Source organism: Schistocerca gregaria, chromosome X, assembly GCF_023897955.1.
Source record: "Schistocerca gregaria isolate iqSchGreg1 chromosome X, iqSchGreg1.2, whole genome shotgun sequence".
NCBI lineage: Eukaryota > Metazoa > Arthropoda > Insecta > Orthoptera > Acrididae > Schistocerca > Schistocerca gregaria.
Window position 1 is genome coordinate 116,252,185 of NC_064931.1, and position 22,856 is coordinate 116,275,040.

General features: G+C 37.6%; 1 protein-coding gene across 3 annotated transcripts in view; it reads right to left on the reverse strand.

Annotated features, from left to right (window-relative positions):
- LOC126299382 (MAP kinase-activated protein kinase 2-like) overlaps positions 1-22,856 on the reverse strand; it is a 94,329-nt gene that overhangs the window by 46,856 nt on the left and 24,617 nt on the right. For 2 of the 3 annotated variants that reach the window (XM_049991249.1, XM_049991250.1), the window contains exon 3: positions 12,259-12,323. In XM_049991249.1, the coding sequence (XP_049847206.1) occupies positions 12,259-12,323 (65 nt within the window). Of the gene's footprint in view, positions 1-9,283; positions 9,378-12,258; positions 12,324-22,856 lie in introns of all 3 variants that reach the window. The other variant, XM_049991251.1, reaches the window with a different exon arrangement.

Genomic DNA, 22,856 nt, shown 5'->3' on the forward strand with positions numbered 1-22,856 from the left:
AGGTAGTGGGAGCAGGGAAAGGGATAGGCGTGTAGAGGATAGGGACTAATGAAGACTGATTACAGAGAGGAGGAAGGTTTATCTGTTTAACAAGAGTAATAGGAGGCAGATTTCAGACTATCTAACAGATCATAACGAAAATTTCTGTTCCGACACTGACAATGTTGAGTGTTTATGGAAAAAGTTCAAGGGAATCGTAGAATGCGTTTTACACAGGTATGTGCTGAGTAAAACTGTGAGGGATGGGAAAAACCCACCATGGTTCTAAAACAAAGTTAGGAAACTACTGCAAAAGCAAAGACAGCTTCACCGTAAATTTAAACACAGCCAAAACCTCAGACAAATAGAAGCTAAACAATGTCAAAGTTAGCTTAAGGAGGGCTGTGTGTGAAGCGTTCAGTGAATTTGAAAGTAAAATTCTATGTACTGGCTTAACAGAAAATCCTAGGAAGTTCTGGGCTTACGTTAAATCAGTAAGTGGTTCGAAACAGCACACCCAGACACTCTGGGATGATGATGGCATTGAAACAGAGGATGACGCGTGTAAAGCTGAAATACTCAACACCTTTTTTCAAAGCTGTTTTACAGAGGAAGTTCCTTCTCTAAATCCTCGCACGAACGAGAAAAGGCTGACATCGAAATAAAAGTCCAAGGAATAGAAAAGCAACTGGAATCACTCAACAGAGGAAAGTCCACTGGACCTGATGGGATACCAATTCGATTCTACACAGAGTACGCGAAAGAACTTGCCCCCCTTCTAACAGCCGTGTACTGCCATTCTCTAGAGGAACGGAACGTTCCAAATGATTGGAAAAGAGCACAGGTAGTTCCAGTTTTCAAGAAGGGTCGTCAAGCAGATGCGCAAAACTATAGGCCTATATGTCTGACATTGATCTGTTGTAGAATTTTAGCACATGTTTTTTGCTCGAGTATCACGTCGTTTTTGGAAACCCAGAATCTACTCTGTAGGAATCAACATGGATTCCGGAAACTGCGATCGTGTGAGACTCAACTCACTTTATTTGTTCATGAGACCCAGAAATTATTAGATACAGGCTCCCAGGTAATACCATTTTCCTTGGCTTCCGGAAGGCGTTCGATACAGTTCCGCACTGTCACCTGATAAACAAAGTAAGAGCCTACGGAATATCAGACCAGCTGTGTGGTTGGATTGAAGAGTTTTTAGCAAACAGAACACAGCATGCTGTTCTCAATGGAGAGACGTCTACAGATGTTAAAGTAACCTCTGGCGTGCCACAGGGGAGTGTTATGGGACCATAGCTTTTCACAATATATATAAATGACCAAGTAGATAGTGTCGGAAGTTCCATGCGGCTTTTCGCGGATGATGCTGTAGTATACAGAGAAGTTGCAGCATTAGAAAATTGCAGCGAAATGCAGGAAGATCTGCAGCGGATAGGCACTTGGTGCAGAGAGTGGCAACTGACCCTTAACATAGACAAATGTAATGTATTGCTAATACATAGAAAGAGGGATCCTATATTGTATGATTATATGATAACGGAACAAACACTGGTAGCAGTTACTTCTGTAAACTATCTGGGAGTATGCGTGTGGAACAATTTGAAGTGGAATGATCATATAAAATTGTTGGTAAGGCAGGTACCAGGTTAAGATTCATTGGGAGAGTCCTTAGAAAATGTAGTCCATCAACAAAGGTGGCGGCTTACAAAACACTCATTCGACCTATACTTGACTATTGCCCATCAGTGTGGGATCCATACCAGGTCGGGTTGACAGAGGAGATAGAGAACATCCAAAGAAGAGCAGTGCGTTTCGTCACAGGGTTAATTGGTAAGCGTGATAGCGTTACGGAGATGTTTAGCAAACTCAAGTGGCAGACTCTGCAAGAGAGGCGCTCTGCATCACGGTGTAACTTGCTGTCCAGGTTTCGAGAGGGTGCGTATCTGGATAAGGTATCGAATATATTGCTTTCCCCTACTTATACATCATGAGAAGATCACGAATGTAAAATTAGAGAGATTCGAGTGCGTACAGAGGCTTTCCAGCAGTCTTTCTTCCCGCGAACCATACGCGACTGGAACAGAAAAGGGAGGCAATGACAGTGGCACGTAAAGTGCCCTCCGCTACACACCGTTTGGTAGCTTGCGGAGTATAAATGTATATATAGATGTAGTAGTTACAAGAACAAAGGATTTGTTGTAGGGAGAGTTCTGGCCTGCGCAGTTCAGAAAAGTTGGGGTTGATGAAGATTCTAGATGGTGCAGACTGTGAAGCAGTCAAAGTGAAGCACATGGTGCTGTGCAGAATGTTCAGCAAATGGGTGCGGTTGCAGCTAATCTGGACAACCATGTTGCTGAACAAGCTGCCTATCACAATTTGCTTCACTTCAACAACTGTTTCACAGCCTATGCGATCCCTACAATGCATCCTTTGTTCCACTTCGCTCCAGAAGCCCCCCCCTCCCCCACCCCACTGTGCACCCTGGCCTCAACTTTCGCTTGTCCCTGTCCTCCACTCCTTATCCCCTTCCCTGCTCCCACTATAGCACGCATGCACACACATCTTCTATCCTGCCAACACACTTTTAAGTCCTTTCCTTTTCTATATCTCCCCCCCCCCCTCAAGCACAGTCTCTTGATGCTGTGCACCTAGCAGCTCTATCATGTCCCTGCACATTCCCCAGAGGCAGTGCTAACATCTGCCTCCACTTCTACCCTAGTATCTCCCCTCCTTCCCACACCATGTCTCCTACTTACACATATCACACACCACAACACATTGCTGCTCACGTCAGATGCACTCGCAGTTGAGCCAAAGTGTCTGGAGACAGTAAGCATGTTAGTGTGAGTTGTGCTAATCTGCGAGTTCTACTTCTGAGGATTTGTCCCCAAGTTTAAATATTTCTAGGATGCTTTTCATTGTGCCTGTCTACGACTCAGTGTCTCTGCTGTGTGATAAGTAGCAATCTATCCTTTCCGTACTGCTGTCATTCCATCCTGTACTTTCCATTGCTTGTTCAGTTAGAAGGCTTTCCCCCAATCTGTTTCCTTTTTTAATTCAGTTAACTGAGCTACAATCCACTGATTTTGCACTATTACTTCATTTTCTGTAGTAGCTTTAACATTCTGTAAATGTGGATGGTTACCTTTCACATCTATAATTTTGCTTTTTATCAAGCTAGCCACTGTGATGGGATTTATGGTTCAATCACTACATTATCTGGTCAAATCAACAGTGAAACTAGGCCATTATTAATATTCATTAGTAATGGGGATTAATTATGGAGGCAAAATTCAAGTGCATTTACTAACAATCGACTACTACTTAAAAAAAGAATAGAAAATGTGAAAGAAACGGATTATCTATTAACATTGCCTTTTCTTATATTTAGGTGAAGTACAGAAGCAGTACGATTCCAAATCATTCTGTGATGGACACAATCTCCACTTATGCCATTAATGACTGTTCATTAGTTCTTTGTCTCGCACACCATGACTCCTGAACAAAAACAGCACATGGACACCAGCCCCGATTTGACTGAAGTGCATAATGTGGACGATTCTTTTGTGAAAAAAATCATCAGAGATGATGAGGCTTGGTGCTATCAATACAAACCATCCACAACACGACAAAGTGAAGGAATTCACAAGAAGGGTCAGCAGTTTGACAACTGTCATTAAAACCAATGTGACATGCAAACTAAACAACATGTGAAAGGACTTTTCTAGCAGTTCCACATGACAGTATGAACATTCTATGCATTGTACTGAAGTCAGGAAGAGGGGGGGGGGGGGCTATATAGAACACCTGAAACATTAAAACCAGCACCTCATCTTTTATTTTTTACTAATCCTTTAGTTGAGCTGGTAGGTAATTTCATGTTCCATGGATCATTTATACAATAAATCGCTGGAGTAATTTTACATTCACACTACAAATTTTTTGTAAATATGGCTACATGCTCATCATTTACAAGGGTTGTTTTCTTTCCTTTCTTTCTTTAAGTTTAAAAAAAGAACATACAAATGTGAGTTAGTAATTCTTACCCACCACCTTTCACACATTACAATAATAGAAATTCATGTACAGAATAAAAGCAGTTGTCAAGGAGAAACTCTAATTTTGTTTTCAAAGTTTACTTCACCATCTGTCAGACATTTTATATCACCGGGCAAGTGACCAAACATTTTGGTTCTAGCATTGTGCACCCCTTTTGGTGCTAGAGACAACCTTAACCTTTAACTTGGAGTAATGAATGTCATTTTTCTTCTGGGATAGTATAAGGAGTATTTAAATGAAAATGTACGAAACTTTATAACAACCAAACTCATTGAAATTTGCAGATGCCACTTTGGTATAACATACTGAGACAGCTAGGGATGTAGTGTCATCACACCCCCCTAAAAAATTCACAGCTGTGCCCTCAGCAAACAAGGTGACACTCACCACTTTTTTAACAAAAATAATCAATAATTGATAATATAATGTAAATGAACAGATGAAAAAATCTACTCGCCAAGCAGTGGCAGGGGAAAAACACACACACACACACACACACACACACACACACACACACACACACACACACAAAGGATTTAACTTTTACAAGCTTTTAGGAACAGTGGTCCCTCCTCCTGGCGGAAGAGTCAAAGGGGAAGTGGGAGAGGTGAAGGAAAAGGACTGGAGAGATTTAGGGAAAGGGGTACAATTTAGAAAAGTCACCCAGAACCCCAGGTCAGGGGAGACTTACCAGATGGGATGAGAAGGAAAGACTCTTCTCCTCCCATCCGGTCAGTCACCCCTGACCCGGGGTTCTGGGGAGACTCGCGCAGGCGCAGTAGAGACTGAAAACCATTGTGATTGGTCATTATTTCAACAAACCTAGTTATGCCTGTCAGCCACTACGCCAAGTAGAAGTTGGCAGGGGAAGGAAATAAAGCACAACTTTTTTCAAACTTCTATCCTTTTTAGTCGAGTGCCATGGTTTCAAGAAACGTAACCACATAACGTTTGTAAATATTGCTTGAAGGCCAGTGCCATGCCTGTGTTATTTTATGTCAATTACATCAGTTTTTTCTCCATGAACATTGTTTCATGAAGTGTAAATCGCGAGAAAATTATAAATATGTTAACATAAAATGTAAAATTGGGTACGAATTAACATTGTTAAGATAGGAAATTTGAGTAATAATAAATGTCTTAAACCGCAGGAAAACGTTAATTCCAAGAATGTAAAAGGACAGTTATACTGTATGTAATGTCTCCCCCCTCAGAATAATCTTCCCTGATTACATTGCTTGAATTACTAAATACATCTTTCTGCATTATTTTGGTTGGATGTTACCTTGTCATGTGATATTTTAATACACAAACATTTGCACTGGGTCTATTTGACCTGAAATTGAAACAATACTCCATTATTCCACAAGACAATCATTTAAAATATAGTTTTTTTATTCCTTTTTAAAAGTTTCAGTGGTATTTTGATAATCTGTTATTTCCAAATAAGTGATTTTTGAATACGAAGTTTCAGTAACCTTCTAAGATGGGGTTTAACCCTGTGGCACATAGCATCCGCTTCAGTGGACAGCTGTTAATGGTCACTTCTTTGGAGTTTTCAGTTGGTCCTGGGCTGCAAATGCACTAACTCCACTGCAGTGAGCACTCCCAATTGGTGTTAGGCCCTGTTCACATTTGCAGCCTCATGAGTGATTGAAAACACAACAGAAGTAACCATTAAAAGATGTCCACTGCAGTGAAATAATATGTTACTTATTATCTGGTATAAAATATCTCTCTCTGTTATCTTTTCAGGATGTGCAGACCACTTTAGTATACTTTTTACATACATGTTTAAAACAAATCTCTCTCTCTCTCTCTCTCTCTCTCTCTCTCTCTCTCTCTCTCTCTCTCTCTCTCTCTCTCTCTCTCTCACACACACACACACACACACACACACACACACACACACACACACAGTGGAGTGCTTGTTGGTTTTGTTCTTCACATCCTCACATGCTGGCACCAGTTCCTCTCTCTCTGATAGATAAAAGCTTTATTTTTTGTCACAGATTTTGACATCAAATCAGAACTCTTCATCCTTTGGACACTAGTCAATTTGTAAGTCCTTAGCAACATTCTTCAGAAACTCTCATCTTATAACTTCACTGGCACAGTTCAATTTGTAAAGGGTATATGAATTCAGATCAGACACCTTTACCAAACGAAAAAACACTGCTAATGGCCATCTTATTCTTGTTCTGCCAACAGTATAATTGCTATGTAACTGATCCCAAGTGCCTACTCAACCTTTCATGTGGTGGTAACACATTATGACTTCTGGGTTTTTCTGAGAGCCTGTATCTTCATCAATCTTTCCATCATTATGCATCATGGAGATGAGAACAACAGATTACAATTTGGCTGGAACACACGATATCGCTGTTACGTCTTAGGTAAAGCCAAACACGATTAAAGCAACAGTTCTTTGGTTATTGGGCAAAAATTGTGGAGGAATACCTGGTTTGTTCTTTTTTTCAAGTTCCCACTAATATTGACCTTATTTCCAATAGAATCCTTGCAAGACACACACTGGTATACCAGTTGTCAATAGTTATATTTCTGCCAATATCTTCATCATGCTCACTTATTTCAATGTTGTCCTCTAAATCTTCTGAACTTGTCTTAGACAGAGTTTGTCATCAGTTCATAGCAGCTCTGACAATTTCTTCATGTGATAGAAACTTTGTCATTTTCTGAAAGTATGCGATAAAAACAACGTTGAGACCTTCTACGTATTTAATTAACACTTCCTAAAGCATGTAACTGGTCAGAAAAGTTATAACAACAAATTACAAGGTGATGTACATGAAAGACAATGATGGTGTTCATGTGTAAATGCCCCAGTTTAATCGCTTCACTGAAATACTACAGACATGCATGTGAACAAAATAATGGTGACAATGGTATTAAGTAGAGCTCAAGAGAACCACACAACAGAAGAATTTACACAGGACCAACTACCTTTGTAATGATTAATCCAGTCTCAAAAGTTTCTTGTGACAATTTTACCTGCCAACCACACTTATCAACTGCCAGGAACCCACCTATGACAGTTGTATCTTTTTTAGCAGTAGATACCATTCTTTGAACAATAACAGGTGTGTTAGGAATGCAGTACAAAAGAGGTGCCTTGAGAGCTTTAAAATGCTATTATTAATTTTGAGGTGACTATTGATCTACTAGTATCAAGAGATATCACAATAGAAGTAAAAATTATAGCAGGCAGCTTTTAAGAACAGTTTCTCTAGTAGAATGACAGGGGATTGGGACTTCAATGTTGGGGGACAACTTCACATTCCACTGTTTCCGAGAGATCACTTCAGCTCAATGATACCCATACTGCCCTCTTGTAAAAGCGTCAACATGAGGAGTGTTGAAATGGATACAGCTCAATCATCTACTTAAGTTCTAACTTCGTTCTTTTCTTGACTTTTTGGGTACAGTAATCTTCCTCTTTAATAATAATGGCCTCAACCTTCGTTAGTCATTGTCCTTACCCATCTATCTCATTACCTCTTCCCATTCCAGCACTACACAACCCTCAATGCCACCTGTACAACCAGTTGTTTTACTCGAGTCCTTTTCCGCTACTCTCACCCCCCCCCCCCCCCCCCTTTGCCCTCTGTCTAACATCCCAACTACACCTAGTTACCTTACCCTCTCTCCACCTTGTCTCTGTATGCTTCCACAAGCACCACTTTACTGTTCCCACCACTACACAGCCCAGCCTCCTCCTTACCCTCACTCTCTGGTTGCCTCTCCTATCATGCACTGCTGCTGGAAGTCTGGCTTAAAGCTTACTTTCTGACTATCTTTTTGTTGTGGCTATCTGCAACTCAGTACCTCTGCTATATGGTGAGCAGCAACTATCCTTTTCATAATATTGTATAAGACATTAAATTTTGCTGGAGGAACTGAGATTCCACAACATTAATACTGTACAAAATAACCGGTTAGTATAATATTCAACAAAAAAAAATGCACTAATTTTGGCTACATAATTCAGCTAATGTCAGTTATAAATGGTTTTATAACATTAATTATCACTAATGGAGTTTTATCTTGAATCCAGCATTGAGCAATATGCAGTGCACATACACAAATTCATCTGAAAGGCACCTCTTTAAAGAGGAACACATTTAGTAGTGTGTGCATCATGTAATTTGTCTCCTACCTGTGCAGACAGCATGGTAAGGGGAGGGATGGGGACATGCTCACAATCTAAGGCAGTTGCACTTTCAGAACAAAGGGGGTGGACCAACCAGTCCATATCTGCACAGTTTCAAGTTATTTTGCACAAGCAATACAGCTTTGCAATATATTATTGTATGCTTGAATGAATTTGTTGTAAATAACCATCCATTCATTCACAGTGCAAAAGTCATTTTCCAACATTAGATGAAGAAATGAACTTCATTAAACTTCTTTAAATAAACACATAAAGGAATTAGTGGCATTAGCTGCCAATGGGTGCTAATTTAAATCAATGGGGAAAGTTGAAAATTTGTGCCAGACTGGGATTCAAACCCAGTCTCCTGCTTACTAGGCAGATGCACTGACCACTGTGCCATTACAACACAGTGCTCATCGCAACTGCACATACTACCCTAGCATGCTAGGCAGACTCAAACTCTAAACTTATCCACTCTTAATGTAGTGCTCCTTGCCCATTATCCTCATCACTTGCAGCATTTCATAGATTCTTTTAACAGATTGAGTGTGTTGTGCAACTGCACTGAAGTTATCCCAGGCCATACTTGTTGAAACTTCAGGAAAATCTGACAGGCTCACTGTTTTTCATGATATACATGAATGATACTGAAGAAAATATTAAGTGTAATAGGAAACTGCTGTTCCGTACACAAAAATGTTTGAAAAATGCCATAAGCTCTTCCGTTTTGACGTAAACATTTAACTTGTTGGTTCAGAAGCACAATGTGGACAATATTATGTAAAAATGCATGCTACAGCAAACACAAAATTATTTTGGCCTTTTATTCAGGGCAACTGTTTTTAATCATGACACACTTCATACAAAACTTAATAATGGCATGCAGAAACAGCTAACTAAATAAAATCAGAGAAGTCAAGTATCTAACAGTAAAAAAAAGGGTAAATAAATAAATAGTGAAGTGAGAGTCATCTTACCTACATGGCAGTGATAAGCACACAACTCCTCACTTATCTTTATGACAACAAAACATGCTACAGGCACAACACTGATAAAATCCCTAACCTGAAAGTCTCGTGTACGAAAGTACTGCAAGGAAGCAATCTTTGGTGAGAATTCCCATGGCTACAAATCTTTGATACCAGATTTTAGAAATGACCTGTGAAACAATAGTATGGTATGTGGAATGGCACCTTGGTCCATTTTAAATTTGATAATGTTTTCATATATATATGGATGTCATACAAAGTTAATGGTGATTCTATGGTCTGTCATTGATTACAGATGGGTATCTGCAACGCTGTAAACACACACAATAGTAACCATTTGTTCAAAAACAAAGTAAAAACGATAACACTGCTTCAACATACTCTTAGTGCCCTATTCCCCTAAAACACCTCAAAATCATATCATAAGCTGTTTTACAGAACAGAAATTACTGTTTCTCTAACTGCCCATTCATCTGTCAAGCACGGTACTGTCGGAAAATGTATGGGACATATTCCACAACAAAAATACACAGCTACTGAAATAAGGAACAGCCTGGCAGCAAATTTGAAGTTTCACAGGGAGGGGGGAAGGGAGGGTGATAATAACATGCTGATTTTCCCTATATAGTTCATAAAAAGCATGTTAAGTTTTTTTTCACAATTCCTGAATTTACTACAAGTTAACATGCAACACAAGAAGCTGCTTGATATCATAAAGAAAGAAGGGCATATACCACTTTGGACTGACTAGATGGAATCATTAGGAAACTTGAATATACATACAAATTTACAATAAATATCAGGCTTGCCACTGCAGGTGCCTTTGAGGAGTAAAGTCCTTGCTACCTGTGATGGTGGTCAAGTGGCGTAAGACAAGACCTGTGTTCAGATTGCATTTAACTTCCCTACGAAATGTTCAAGTTCACTTGTTGCAATTATTTTATCTTTGGCAAACCAATTGACAGTGTCACAAAATTTATATATTTTTGAAATAAATTTTACTGCAAACAAGGAAAAAAGTGATAAAATTAAGGTTTATGAAAGGCATTTGATCATCTGTGTCACTGTAAGCTTTGTGTTTCTTGTTTGAGTTCTCACACAGATGTTGACATTTTTTATGGAATGTGATTGCCTCTCTCTAACTACAAGACATTTTACACAAATTATGTGAAACACGATCACAATAGAACAGGTGAACACACAATCTTTATAATGATTTAATTAATGATCATTAACACATAAAAATACCACAATAGATAATCTGAAAGTAATAGACTGTTATACACCTCTCAAGACACTTTGCAAAACCACAATATCTATCTCCCACCATAACAACATGTAGCCAGCTTCAACATTTCACACATCATCATCATATACATGATCATGCATTTAAATAAATGAAGTTTGCTTTCCATTGCATACTGGGCAGGAAATGAGTGCCTCATGTAAACAGCTTTCATCCAATGTACTTCGTTCAGAGGGTTTCAATGCCTTCCCTATTTCTATCATGAATGTCACTCGACATACTGCGAAGGCTTACCAGGGCAGATAGAAAATACGTGAAACTTCAAGAAACTGAAAATTATCTAACTCTTTTGGCTGCTTTTTCATCTATCCAGGATAACATATTTTGTGAGGAAATAAAACCACAAAAAGCTTACTGTCTGCAAAATGATAAAAAAATCTGTTTTCAAACTTCATGAACATTGTTTGCTCACAATTTTTTCCTAGTAGGAGACGACATACTGGTGGAAATAAAGATGTGAGGATGGGTCGTGAATTGTAGTTGGTAGAGCACTTGACTGTGAAAGCAAAGATCTTGAGTTCGGGTCTATGTCCAGCACACAGTTTTAATCTGCCAGAAAGTTTCATATCAGTGTATGCTGGGCAGCAGAGTGAAAATTTAATTAAGAAAATACTAATTCTTTCATTTCTCCAAAATTATTATGTTGTGAACCTGAAATATATTATAAAATCTCATTATTCTTTAATATTCCTCATTGTAAAGGGAGCCTGTGCCTTGACTGTTTTGAAAATGAAACCGTACACCCCCACCCCACCCCGCCACAAATTAATAATGCTGTAGCCTGAAACAAAAATAAACAAATAAAAATAAAAGAATTGTTTGGTCACTGTGTTGTTAATAGACTAGTGCTGATGGATGTCACAGCAGGCAATGGCAAAATGGAAGATAGAGGCTCAGCATTCAAGGACTGAAAGAGTAAATCTGACCTGGTGTTAACAGGAAAAACAACCAAATTAAGGCATTCGAAAGATACTTCTGCTCATCCCTCGTCCAGAATGGGATATCTACATCTACATCCATACTCCGCAAGCCACCTGACGGTGTGTGGCGGAGGGTACCCTGAGTACCTCTATCGGTTCTCCCTTCTATTCCAGTCTCGTATTGTACGTGGAAAGAAGGATTGTCGGTATGCTTCTGTGTGGGCTCTAATCTCTCTTCGCGAGATATACGTAGGAGGGACCAATATACTGCTTGACTCTTCGGTGAAGGTATGTTCTCGAAACTTTAACAAAAGCCCGTACCGAGCTACTGAGCGTCTCTCCTGCAGAGTCTTCCACTGGAGTTTATCTATCATCTCCGTAACGCTTTCGCAATTACTAAATGATCCTGTAACGAAGCGCGCTGCTCTCCGTTGGATCTTCTCTATCTCTTCTATCAACCCTACCTGGTGCGGATCCCACACAGCTGAGCAGTATTCAAGCATTGGGCGAACAAGCGTACTGCAACCTACTTCCTTTGTTGTCGGATTGCATTTCCTTAGGATTCTTCCAATGAATCTCAGTCTGGCGTCTGCTTTACCGACGATCAACTTTATATGATCATTCCATTTTAAATCACTCCTAATGCGTACTCCCAGATAATTTATGGAATTAACTGCTTCCAGTTGCTGACCTGCTATTTTATAGCTAAATGATAAGGGACCTATCTTTCTATGTATTTGCATCACATTACACTTGTCTACATTGAGATAATATTTAGACTTTGGAAATGTTAACACAGAAGAGTAGTAAACAATTATACAATACCCCTTTCAGTGAAGGCTCCATCTTGCCTGTCTTGTATTCGCTGGAACAGTTCACCACCTTCCATGCTGAAAAAGGAAATATAATCACTTAGTCAGTCAGTCTCTCTCTCTCTCTCTCTCTCTCTCTCTCTCTCTCTCTCTCTCTCTCCCTCACACACACACACACACACACACACACACACACACACACACACACACACACAGTCACAGTTTTTTTGTCAGACAACAGACAAGACTGTGTATGTCTTCAATACTTAAAATACAGTAAATACAACTTCAAGTACTGACCAACATCACATTACATCACAGAGAGAAACTGCTATGTTAAATATATCATACTACTGACAAATATAAAGATAGACCTGCAAGTGACTTAAGTCACTGCCTGGAAGGTGGTGTGTAAACCTGCTGTAAACACATCTTATTTCACTCAAAGTACTGCACTTCACTAGCAATAGGAGCTACATGGATTAACCTAGCCTTCCACGCAACTATCGGAACTGAAATTATGTAGCACTCTCTAAAAGAAGTATAGTCCTTTGAGTAAATAACACATACTATCGTAACCATGAACTTTACGCAAGCTCTGTAATCCTAACCATATGCACTGTCACATAACTCTTAAGAGATTTTGGAAAATTGAAAAATTCTCAGCCACAGTGATCTCAAATAATATACACATAATGCATTAAGTTCACAGAAGTACTCATACATTCCATGTATTACAGGCCTTTCTAATCAAATGAAGCTGCGAACTCATGTAGTAGCGTCAATGGACACTGATTATTCTTATAGTGTACCCTCAAAGTTAACTCAAGTAGTCCCAATTATGTAACAGATAATGACAAAGTCTTTTCTGTCAAATGTGTCTGTAATACTCCTGTTCACATGGCGAACAAACTACTTAAGAACTACATAATCGAACATGTGTGCCATCACAGAGAAATTGTAGGCAATCTGGAGCATATATTCCAGCAAGAGCTCTTTTGAAGTACATTTCTCATAAAAACATTTTACCAAGTGTGTGCTGTTATCCTAAGTAATATTTTTTTAAAAATAAAACATACTATTTGAGGCAGTAGCAATGCTGTGCAATAGATTAAAAGTTGATACTTAATATTCACAGAGTACACACAAATTCAAAGATAACGGATGATCCAAAATTGCATGTTACAATCTGTAGTGTACTCCTTATAATATTCTACAGCACAAATACCATACTGCATTATAAAGGTTAAATAGCCTTCTGCACTATTCTGATAATGGAATAGCTAGAAAAATATTTTGTGTAAGATCAATAGCGTGTTTCCAGAAAAACAGATCATAAACATGAGTGGTCATTTTCATTCCCAATATTAATTCTGCATCACATATTTCATTTCTGTGTGACATATGTAATGAAATTACATGCTCCACGATTACGTGGATATGAATCTGGGGTGAAATGGAAAATTAATATCTAAATCTCATCTCCCAAACAGATTTTTACTGCAAGCAGAGGCGGTAAAAATTTTAAAAAAATATATTTTGACGTAATTGTAACTGCAAGCAAACATGTGATACATAAACTGCTACATTAATTACAAAGAAATATATCCTTTAGTAAGTATTGAACTTTTGTGTTGAAAGTCATACAAAACATAACAGAAAAATAATGGGATACAATGAGTACAGAAACTAACAAGTTAGAAATATTAAATTGCTATGACTATAAAAAGTTATTTGAGCAAACAGTTACAACACTAAAAAGATTATTTTATAATATTTATATGTGCGAACTGTTAAATATGCAAAATCCTTAGCGACATGTAAGCATAACCTGGTTGAAAGAAAATATTTACAATAAAATTTTAAAAATGTCAAAATACGGTCTTTATTTTTTTTTTTCCTATTTAACATCTACCTGTCAACAGAATCACCACAAATGGAGCAGTAGTTCAGATGTGACAAGATGTTAAAAAAATGTTATGAAAAACCAAATAGGAAATACAGGATGGTCAGAAACAGGATAAGCTGTTCTGACAAGCAATTGGTAAGAAAAAGATATGACATGTTATGCTGCTTCCAAGTTAATTAACACTGGAGTTAGCTAATCAGCCTATTGCATGTGCAAATTTGAGTAGCCCGCACAAGACGGTCTCACCAAATGTGTTCTCCATTTGGTTTCCTAAAATCGAACAAGACATCAATACAAAAATAGGACATGGGACAGCAGTAAGGACTGAACCTGAGCCAAAGGCTCAGCAGTCTTGTGCACTGTCATCTATGCTATGAGAACAACAGACACTAACTGTACTCTAATTTGTGCATTCAACGGCCTGATTGGTTAACTTCAACGGTAATAACTCTGAAATAGTGCAACATACCGGATATTTTCATAACAACAATTTCTCAGCACAATCTATCCTGCAACACCCTTACAAGCTTTTCAGACTGTTTCTGACCACCCTCTATATACTACTATTAGGATGGACAACCACTGAGAAAATTGTTCTATATTTGTCTACATAGTATTATTTACCGATTAAAGACATATTTCATCATGACTGAGCAAATTCTAGTAGCCCCTAGAATAATTTAGCGAATTCAGAGAAAACCTAAAAAACTGGACTGGGAGACAATGATTCATACCATTACACGCTTGACTATGAGGCTAGTGACTGAATGTTGTACCACCTTGCTAACCAGTACAAGTTAAACAATCAAGTATCACCAGCACTATCCTCCCTGCAAATAGAACAAGAAATGAACCAATTTCACATTTGGTGAAAAAGGCATAATGACAAGAGTTATATGACAAAGTTTATGGATCATTCTGGCTCTGAACAGTGCACAGTAACTACAAACCACTAACAGTGATACAGAAAACAAACAATTGTAGCAGGAGCATCAACATCACAACTGTTAACACAATTCTGCGTATTGTCAACAAACGTTAAGTAGTTGGCACATTAAATTTGAGTGGCATCTTAATAATATTCAGTGAATTATACTCAAAATTCAAATATCAACATCAACATTTTTCTATGAAATGAAGGAAACAGAATTAGTAACCCATTTATCAAATATTGTGTGTAATCACTTTTTCATAATTACAAAGAGTGTGTAAAGGCTTTTGCATGGTAATGCGAATGAAATTGTGAATGGTGACACTGAACTGAAAGACATAGGAAAATACTAAGAAAAATTCCAAATGAGATAAAATAAATAAAAAGTGAAATTAATATACCACAACTGACACAAATAAAAGTAGACCACACCCATTTATGATACAAACCACACTTGTTAATGATGAGATATTGGACACACACACACACACACACACACACACACACACACACACACACACACACACACACACACACACAATGGAACCTGAAAGAGGTGCACGAGATATGTAAAGAAATAATAGAAAAACAAACACAAGAAATTGGAGAAGAAAAGAAGGAATAAAGAAACTAAAGTGTTTAACATCACTTTGACATCAAGGTTGACAGAACAAGGCAGGGGACGAAAACGCCTGTTACCTATTCGAAAGAGCCATCCCAGCACTGAACTGAATTTATGTAAGGGGACCATACAAAATGTAATTTTGCATAGCTATGCAAGAATCTGGATCTCTGCCTTTCCATTCAGTGTCTTAACTGCTTCACCCTATAGAAAATGGTGTTATATAAACACTTTGTATGGTTAATTCCATAGAAGTTCTTGAAAAATCATACCTTCAATTTTTCACTAGTCTCTGATAAACATTACTTGCTTTTAATTGATGGAAAATCAAGGGTGGAATACAATATCTATAGGTACACTGGTCAAAAAATTAACCACATCTCTGACACACCTTCACCCTAATATTGTGCAACACCACACCTTGATCCGCAATAAAGGTCTCAATTAGGTGAGAAAGAGTGTCCTCAAGATGTTTCTTCAGCTGCATCAGTCAACTGAAGTCACTAACTAATGATTAAAGCCCATTAAGCTACCAAATTGTGGAGGTGCTAATTGCTGTGTTTCACCTGCTGTTTCAAATAATTCCTGGAATGAATGTTCACAGTATTATTTATCAGGAAGATGTAGAAGAAAGGCTAACATTTCCAACTGCGTGCACACCCAAAAACCGAACCCCCCTCCCCCCACTGTAACATAGTAATAAATTTGGCAGAGGACTTTACACCACTCATGGTCTTAACTGGCATGGAAAAAATAATTTAGTAACTATAATTTGTGACATAGTTGCAAAGCCAAGGAACAATGTCAACACAAAAGAATTAGATTTGATTGAAGAGTGTACCAGTACACAAAATAACTGTAGGAATGGATATAGGCAGACTACATTGGACAACTGGATGGTGAAAAAACAAGGAAAAAAGTGCATCTTCCCAGTCTGCAAGTGTGTGGAAACAGACTAATTTGGAGAGATGGGTAGTAAAAAATACCTTGCCCAGACCTTCAATCAAAACTTCTTTTTTAGAGAAAAAGAGTGTAACTGCTTCTGCTAAACAAAAACTTGCAATTTATCACCAAAACAATAGAGGCCTAAGTAGTAGGATCAATTAGCTTATAATCAATATACATGAGCCACAAGGTATAGATTATGCCCATGTTTTATGTTTTAGTGAGCACCATATTAAGTCTGGTATAGAAAAACTTATAAACAATTATTACTTAGCAACATCATTTTGTATAAAATGTAAAGGAAAAGAAGGTGTGCCATTTATGTTAAAAATGGTATCACATGTAGAGTAATTAATGTGCAGAATTATTGTTTAGCACAACATTTGGAAGTGTGTACCACAGAATTGTACTTGAATAATTCCCATATATCAATAGTCACAGTATACAGAGCACCTTCAGGGAACTTTATTCTCCTTTTGAATAAGCTAGATGCTCTCCTAATATACATATTAAAACATGAAACAGATGTGACAGTGCTTGACAACTTCAATGTTAACTTTCTAACAAATTCTAGAGACAGGGCAGACCTAGAAAATCTGATGTCCACGTATAATCTGGTTGCTGTGATTAGTTTCACTACTAGAATAATTTCGTGTACAAGCACACTGATCAGTAATATATTTATAGACGAAAAGAAAAAAAAGGTAAGTCATGAATGGTCTATCTGACCATGATGGACGAAGACTAACTATAAAAAGCACAAGTATTTATGTGAATGATAGTGGCCCCAGTTGGAAAACAGAACAGTTAAGGAAGAAACTATTCAGATTTTTAAATCTTATCTTCATGCCACACACTGGGCACCTATGTATAATTTAGAAAATTCCAATTCCAAGTACAATTTTTTTCAGTAAAGAAGTGGCACAGAGATTTGAAAGAACCTTCCCAAGGGGGATATACAAGATCCAAACCACAAAACATACCAAAAAGCACTGGTATCAAGATTTCATGTGAAAAGAAACAAGAACTGTACACTGCCACAAAAAATTCAGACAACCACACCCAGCTAAATCACTATAAAAAATACTGCAAAGTACTAAGCAAAATTATTCAGAAGTCAAAAAGTTTGTATATGTGCTCCAAAATTAATAAATCTAGTAACAAAATCAAAACTGGATGGGAAGTGATAAAGAGTGAGAGTGGTGCAAATTTCCCCCGTAGGTCCCAAAGTATTGTTCTCAATAATGAAGATAAGACAGGTACAAAATCAAAATACTGTGGCAAAAATTTTCAACGAGTATTTTCTAAGTGTTGCTGAGAAAGTGGGACACAATGGTTCCTTACAAGATGCATTAAAAATACTGAAAGGTCATTTCTGACACTCCATAGAGCAGATAGGTATAACCCCTATAACTGTACAGGAAGTAAGAAAAACCATTATTTCTTTAAAAGCAAAAAATTCAACTAGTGTTGACATCTCTAGAAAATTGCTAAAAGCCTGCTGCAATGAGTTCAGCGAAGTCCTAAACTCATATATTCAATGCCTCTCTCAAACACGGTATCTTCCCTGAAATGATGAAATATGCTATTGTAAAGCCCCACTACAAAAGAGGCAATGCCTCAGATGTTACAATCGGCCCCTCTCTCTTTTGATTACATTTTCAAAAGTTCTCAAAGAGCTAATATATGCCAGAATAGTCAGTCACCAAGAAAAACATGCAATAATTAGTAAAAACCAGTTTGGATTCAGAGATGCTATCTCCACAACCAAAGCAATATTTTCGTTTACGAATAACGTTTTGGAATGCCTCATTAAAAAGACATTGCCTGTGGGCATATTTTGTGATCTGTCTAAAGCCTTTGACCATGTTAGTCATTGAATACTTATAGAGAAAGCATGGCATTATGGACTCCGAGGACAAATGGGCAACTGGCTCAAATCCTACCTACAGGGCAGCCAACGGAAAACAGTGCTAGATGGTAACAATAGTCACTTAGGAGGGGTAGAGTCCAACTCGGGAACAGTAAAATATGGAGTTCCACAAGGTTCTGTCCTTGGTCCCCCGCTATTCCTATGACCTATCATTGTCCTCAAACAAAGCAAGCAATTTTACACTGTTTGCTGATGACACAAGTATTGTGACAGAACATAAGATACCCTCTGATCTAGAATTAAATGCCAACTTGAGGATGTTCTGAACTGGTTGACAGTAAATTCTCTATCAATAAACCTCAGCAAAACTAATTATATTCATTTCCATTCTGGTCACAAAAGTCCACAGGAAATAAACATTATAGATGAGAGCCAGAAGATAGAGAGCAAATTGTTTGAAATTCTTGGCCATATATATAGATAGCAGGCTTAACTGGAAACAGCACATCAACTAAACCCTGAAAAGGCTCAGCTCAGCAACATTTGCCATTCGGATAATCACCAATATCAGAGACATCAATGTCTCAAAATCTGCTTACTTTGGCTACTTTCATTCACTTATGTGTTATGGAATAATCTTCTGGGGCAATTCACCACTATCGAAAAAGGTTTTTACAAGTCAGAAAAAGACTGTCCGAATTGTGTGTGGAGTGCCTCCAAGAATCTCATGTCGAATCTTTTTAAACAAATAGGGATCCTACCCACTACTTCACAATATATCTTTTCAATCATAACATTCATGTTTCACAGTCCTCCTCAATATGAAACAAACGAAATGTACCATCACCATAACACACGGAGGAAATGTGATATACACTGTGACCTGAAAAATCTGTCCCTGTTGCAAAAAGGTGTGAAATACAAAAGCACAAAAATCTTCAATGCACCTCCAAGTAATATAAAGTGTCTACGGGATTAAAAAAGTACTGTTTAAAAATAAGCTAAAAGAGTTCTTGCTTGGAAAAAGTTTCTATTCTCTAGAAGAATTCTATAGCAGAGATGACTAATTTTATTTCCCAAATACTATTGTATATTCCTGCTTTAACATAGCTTGCTGTTTTAATCAGATTAATTGGTGATCTGTAAAAAAATTGTTTGCACAATATCAGAATGTTGTATCTGGCACTCTGCTTGTGAGTGTAATTTTATCCAACTGATTGTGTTTCCAACTTGTATTATTAATCTTTGTTTATTGTCCTTATGGAAACTAATGTAATAATGAACTAAATGTTTTTGACTTGTTCCACATTCATGTGTTAACACGCAGAACTGGATCTACAGAATATGTATTGCAATACATAAATCAATACTGGGCATTGCAGTTCTGACCGCCAACACAGAGGCATCGAAAGAAGGGATGAAAAGTAGATAAGAGGGGGGTATGACGACCTTCCAAATGTGGGAAACAGCAGCAATAGGCAAAACTGGGATGAAATTTGGTGCCAATGTGACATCATTAACCTGCCTTACATGTCACATGCACTTTCTTCACACATGCCAACACCTTACTGTTTGAAGTATCATTGAACGCGAGGTTGATGTTGCTGGGCACCATGTTTTTGCACCATTACAGACGAAGGTTATATACGCCTTTAAACCAAATTTCAAACTTATGCATCTAACGGGTAGGAATCACTGGGTTTCAAAAATGTGATTATTTAATTTCCTTGCACAGTGTATTTTAAAAATGAAAGTGTTCAGAGGAAGTTCTTTTTCATCGTGAAGTTCAGCACACAACTAATGTTGGTGGTGGTACGTGAGGGGTACTAGCTAATATTTGATTGTACTCAGGCGTAACAGTCTCAGAACGGTTGAGAACCACTGCCCTTAACACATACATCTCATACAATGATGGCAGGGTAATAGGGACCTTGTTGTTTCACTTAATATCAACAACAGTCACAGTACAGCCTAACCAAAAATAATTTCACTTAAAAGTAAAGTCTTTATATTGACACACAAAAATTTTAGTTCTACAAGCTAAAAATTGACTGCAAAAACAAATCATTGAAAAATGAAAACTATTACAATTGTAAAATAAGGGCTACCAGTGTATACCTCGTGAAAAAATAGAAATATTAAAGCTTAAAAAATTCACACAACAGACAAAGGAGAGAAACCCAGATTCTGAGGAAAGAAAAATTATTCAAAATGAGGTATTAACTTAAAAATAGATCCCGTACAACTATCGAAGTAAGTCCATGACTTAAGAATATATTACTGGACAAAGGAAAGATGCTCACTGGATTTCAGGAACAAATCATTAAATATTATGGTAAAGTTCCAAACTCTTAGCTACCATGACCATACCAAAATACTATGAAGTGGAACACCTGTTGTTGAACTTCATCACCAAATGAACAAATGCAACGAGTCAGATGGATGTATATTGCACTACGCTATTGTTGCAGAAATTGTGAAACACTCTTGATGCTTTTCAGACATATTGTTGCTAAGATAGACTGTGCAGAATATGTGAGAGTGTAACACTCTCAACAAAAACTGAAAGAGACTCAATTGCACGCAACCCAAATGAAAAGAAAAGCTCTGCCTGCAGTACTTAGGAACTGGTATTGAGCAATAATCTAGTAGGAGTCCCCATAAATAGTATCGACAATGAAATAGAAATGCTAAAACATCCTTCCCTACAATCTTTTATGCAAAATGAATGACAATTTCTTAAGCATAGGTATCATGAAGTACTACCCTATAAAACCCAGCCCACTGCTAGAGTGGAAAAGCTGGAAGATGAAATACTAAATTTTTTGAACGCTTTGTGTCTTTTTTTTGAACTTGTTCCCTTTCCCTTTCCCCCTTGTACAATTCCACAAATTAACTGAATTCGAGCCCCATCTCAGATATCCACAGCGCATATTCTAATGCATTTATCACAATGGCTTCATAACTTCTACCTTTCATTGCAATGAGGAAATCCTTTGTAATGATCAACCTTACAAAAATAGTGAAAGAAATGGGAGGACATCTATTACACACCCAGGGAAGCTAATGCATCCCCCCCCCCCTTTACAGACTTCAGTTACATCCCTAGATCAGCAAATTCGAAGGTAATTATTATAGTTATGAACACTATAAACATCAAGGAAATTCTGAAAACATGTAGTGAACCTTTGGCTTCTATTGGGTTTTGAACTACAAAGCAAGTGGATTCACACAAATGCATACACACAGCAAACAGACCATATATATATATATATATATATATATATATATATATATATATAAAACAATGAACATAACTGCAAAAAGTGCACTCTGGCTTAGAGCACACACAGGTGACAGACATCAGAAGGTTCTAACCGTATTTCAAGAACTAGACCTGTTAATGGAAAATTTTCCACAGTCGTTTTAGACATGCCACAATGGGTTGACAAGTAGTGAACACAATATAATTACATTAACAACAAACAATAAAAACACATTTCTTGAAGAAAGATTTTACTTTTGAAAAATCGAACTGAAACAAGTTACACATAACAAAATCTCACATCTACAGAATATCCTGCAGTAGAGACCCAAAAGAGCATCCACACAATGCCTTATTATGTTCAATTCTGGGCATGTGATTCATATTTAAAGCAATGCAAGCACATATGTGCATGTGGAATCTGTTTGAAATGGAAGAAGTGTGTCACGGCACATTGCTTCATGTGTTTGGTAGGAATCTCTTACGCTGTATAGCAAACAAAAGGAACTTTTAGTAAGTTGGTGCCCAAGAGTGTTTCATTGTGTAGTGTGTTACGGCTATATTTTCAGGTAATTTATGTGCAAGTTGGCTGTTGATTCTATAAGAATGCAAGCTGAAATTTGTAAGCGATTACAGACAAAAAAAAAAAGTCATAAGGAACTCCGTATCTCAAGTACATTTGAACAAAAATTTGGGATGCGGTGCCCTGAGCACCAAGTATAGGGTTGACTAAAAATAAAAGTCGCTGTTCATTTTAATGTAAAAAATATGTTAAGTGCCAGAGAAGGAAAACTATTGAAGCAGCCTACAAATTTCTGAAACGTGCATGTGCAAAAATGGACTAACATTCAACCTTTAATGACCAACAGCACAAAGACCAAAGAGCTTGAACTGAAAAAAGTGCCATAGGACATCAAGGACGCAAACACAAGGGCATACTGAAAAGTAATGCCTCTGAATCTTTTATTCTGTTTTCAATATCAGTTGAGGTATTACATATCATGCGTATTACTCAGTCGATTTTCCTGTTTTGCTGACAGAAATTGCAACCCTCTGCCGCTAGAGG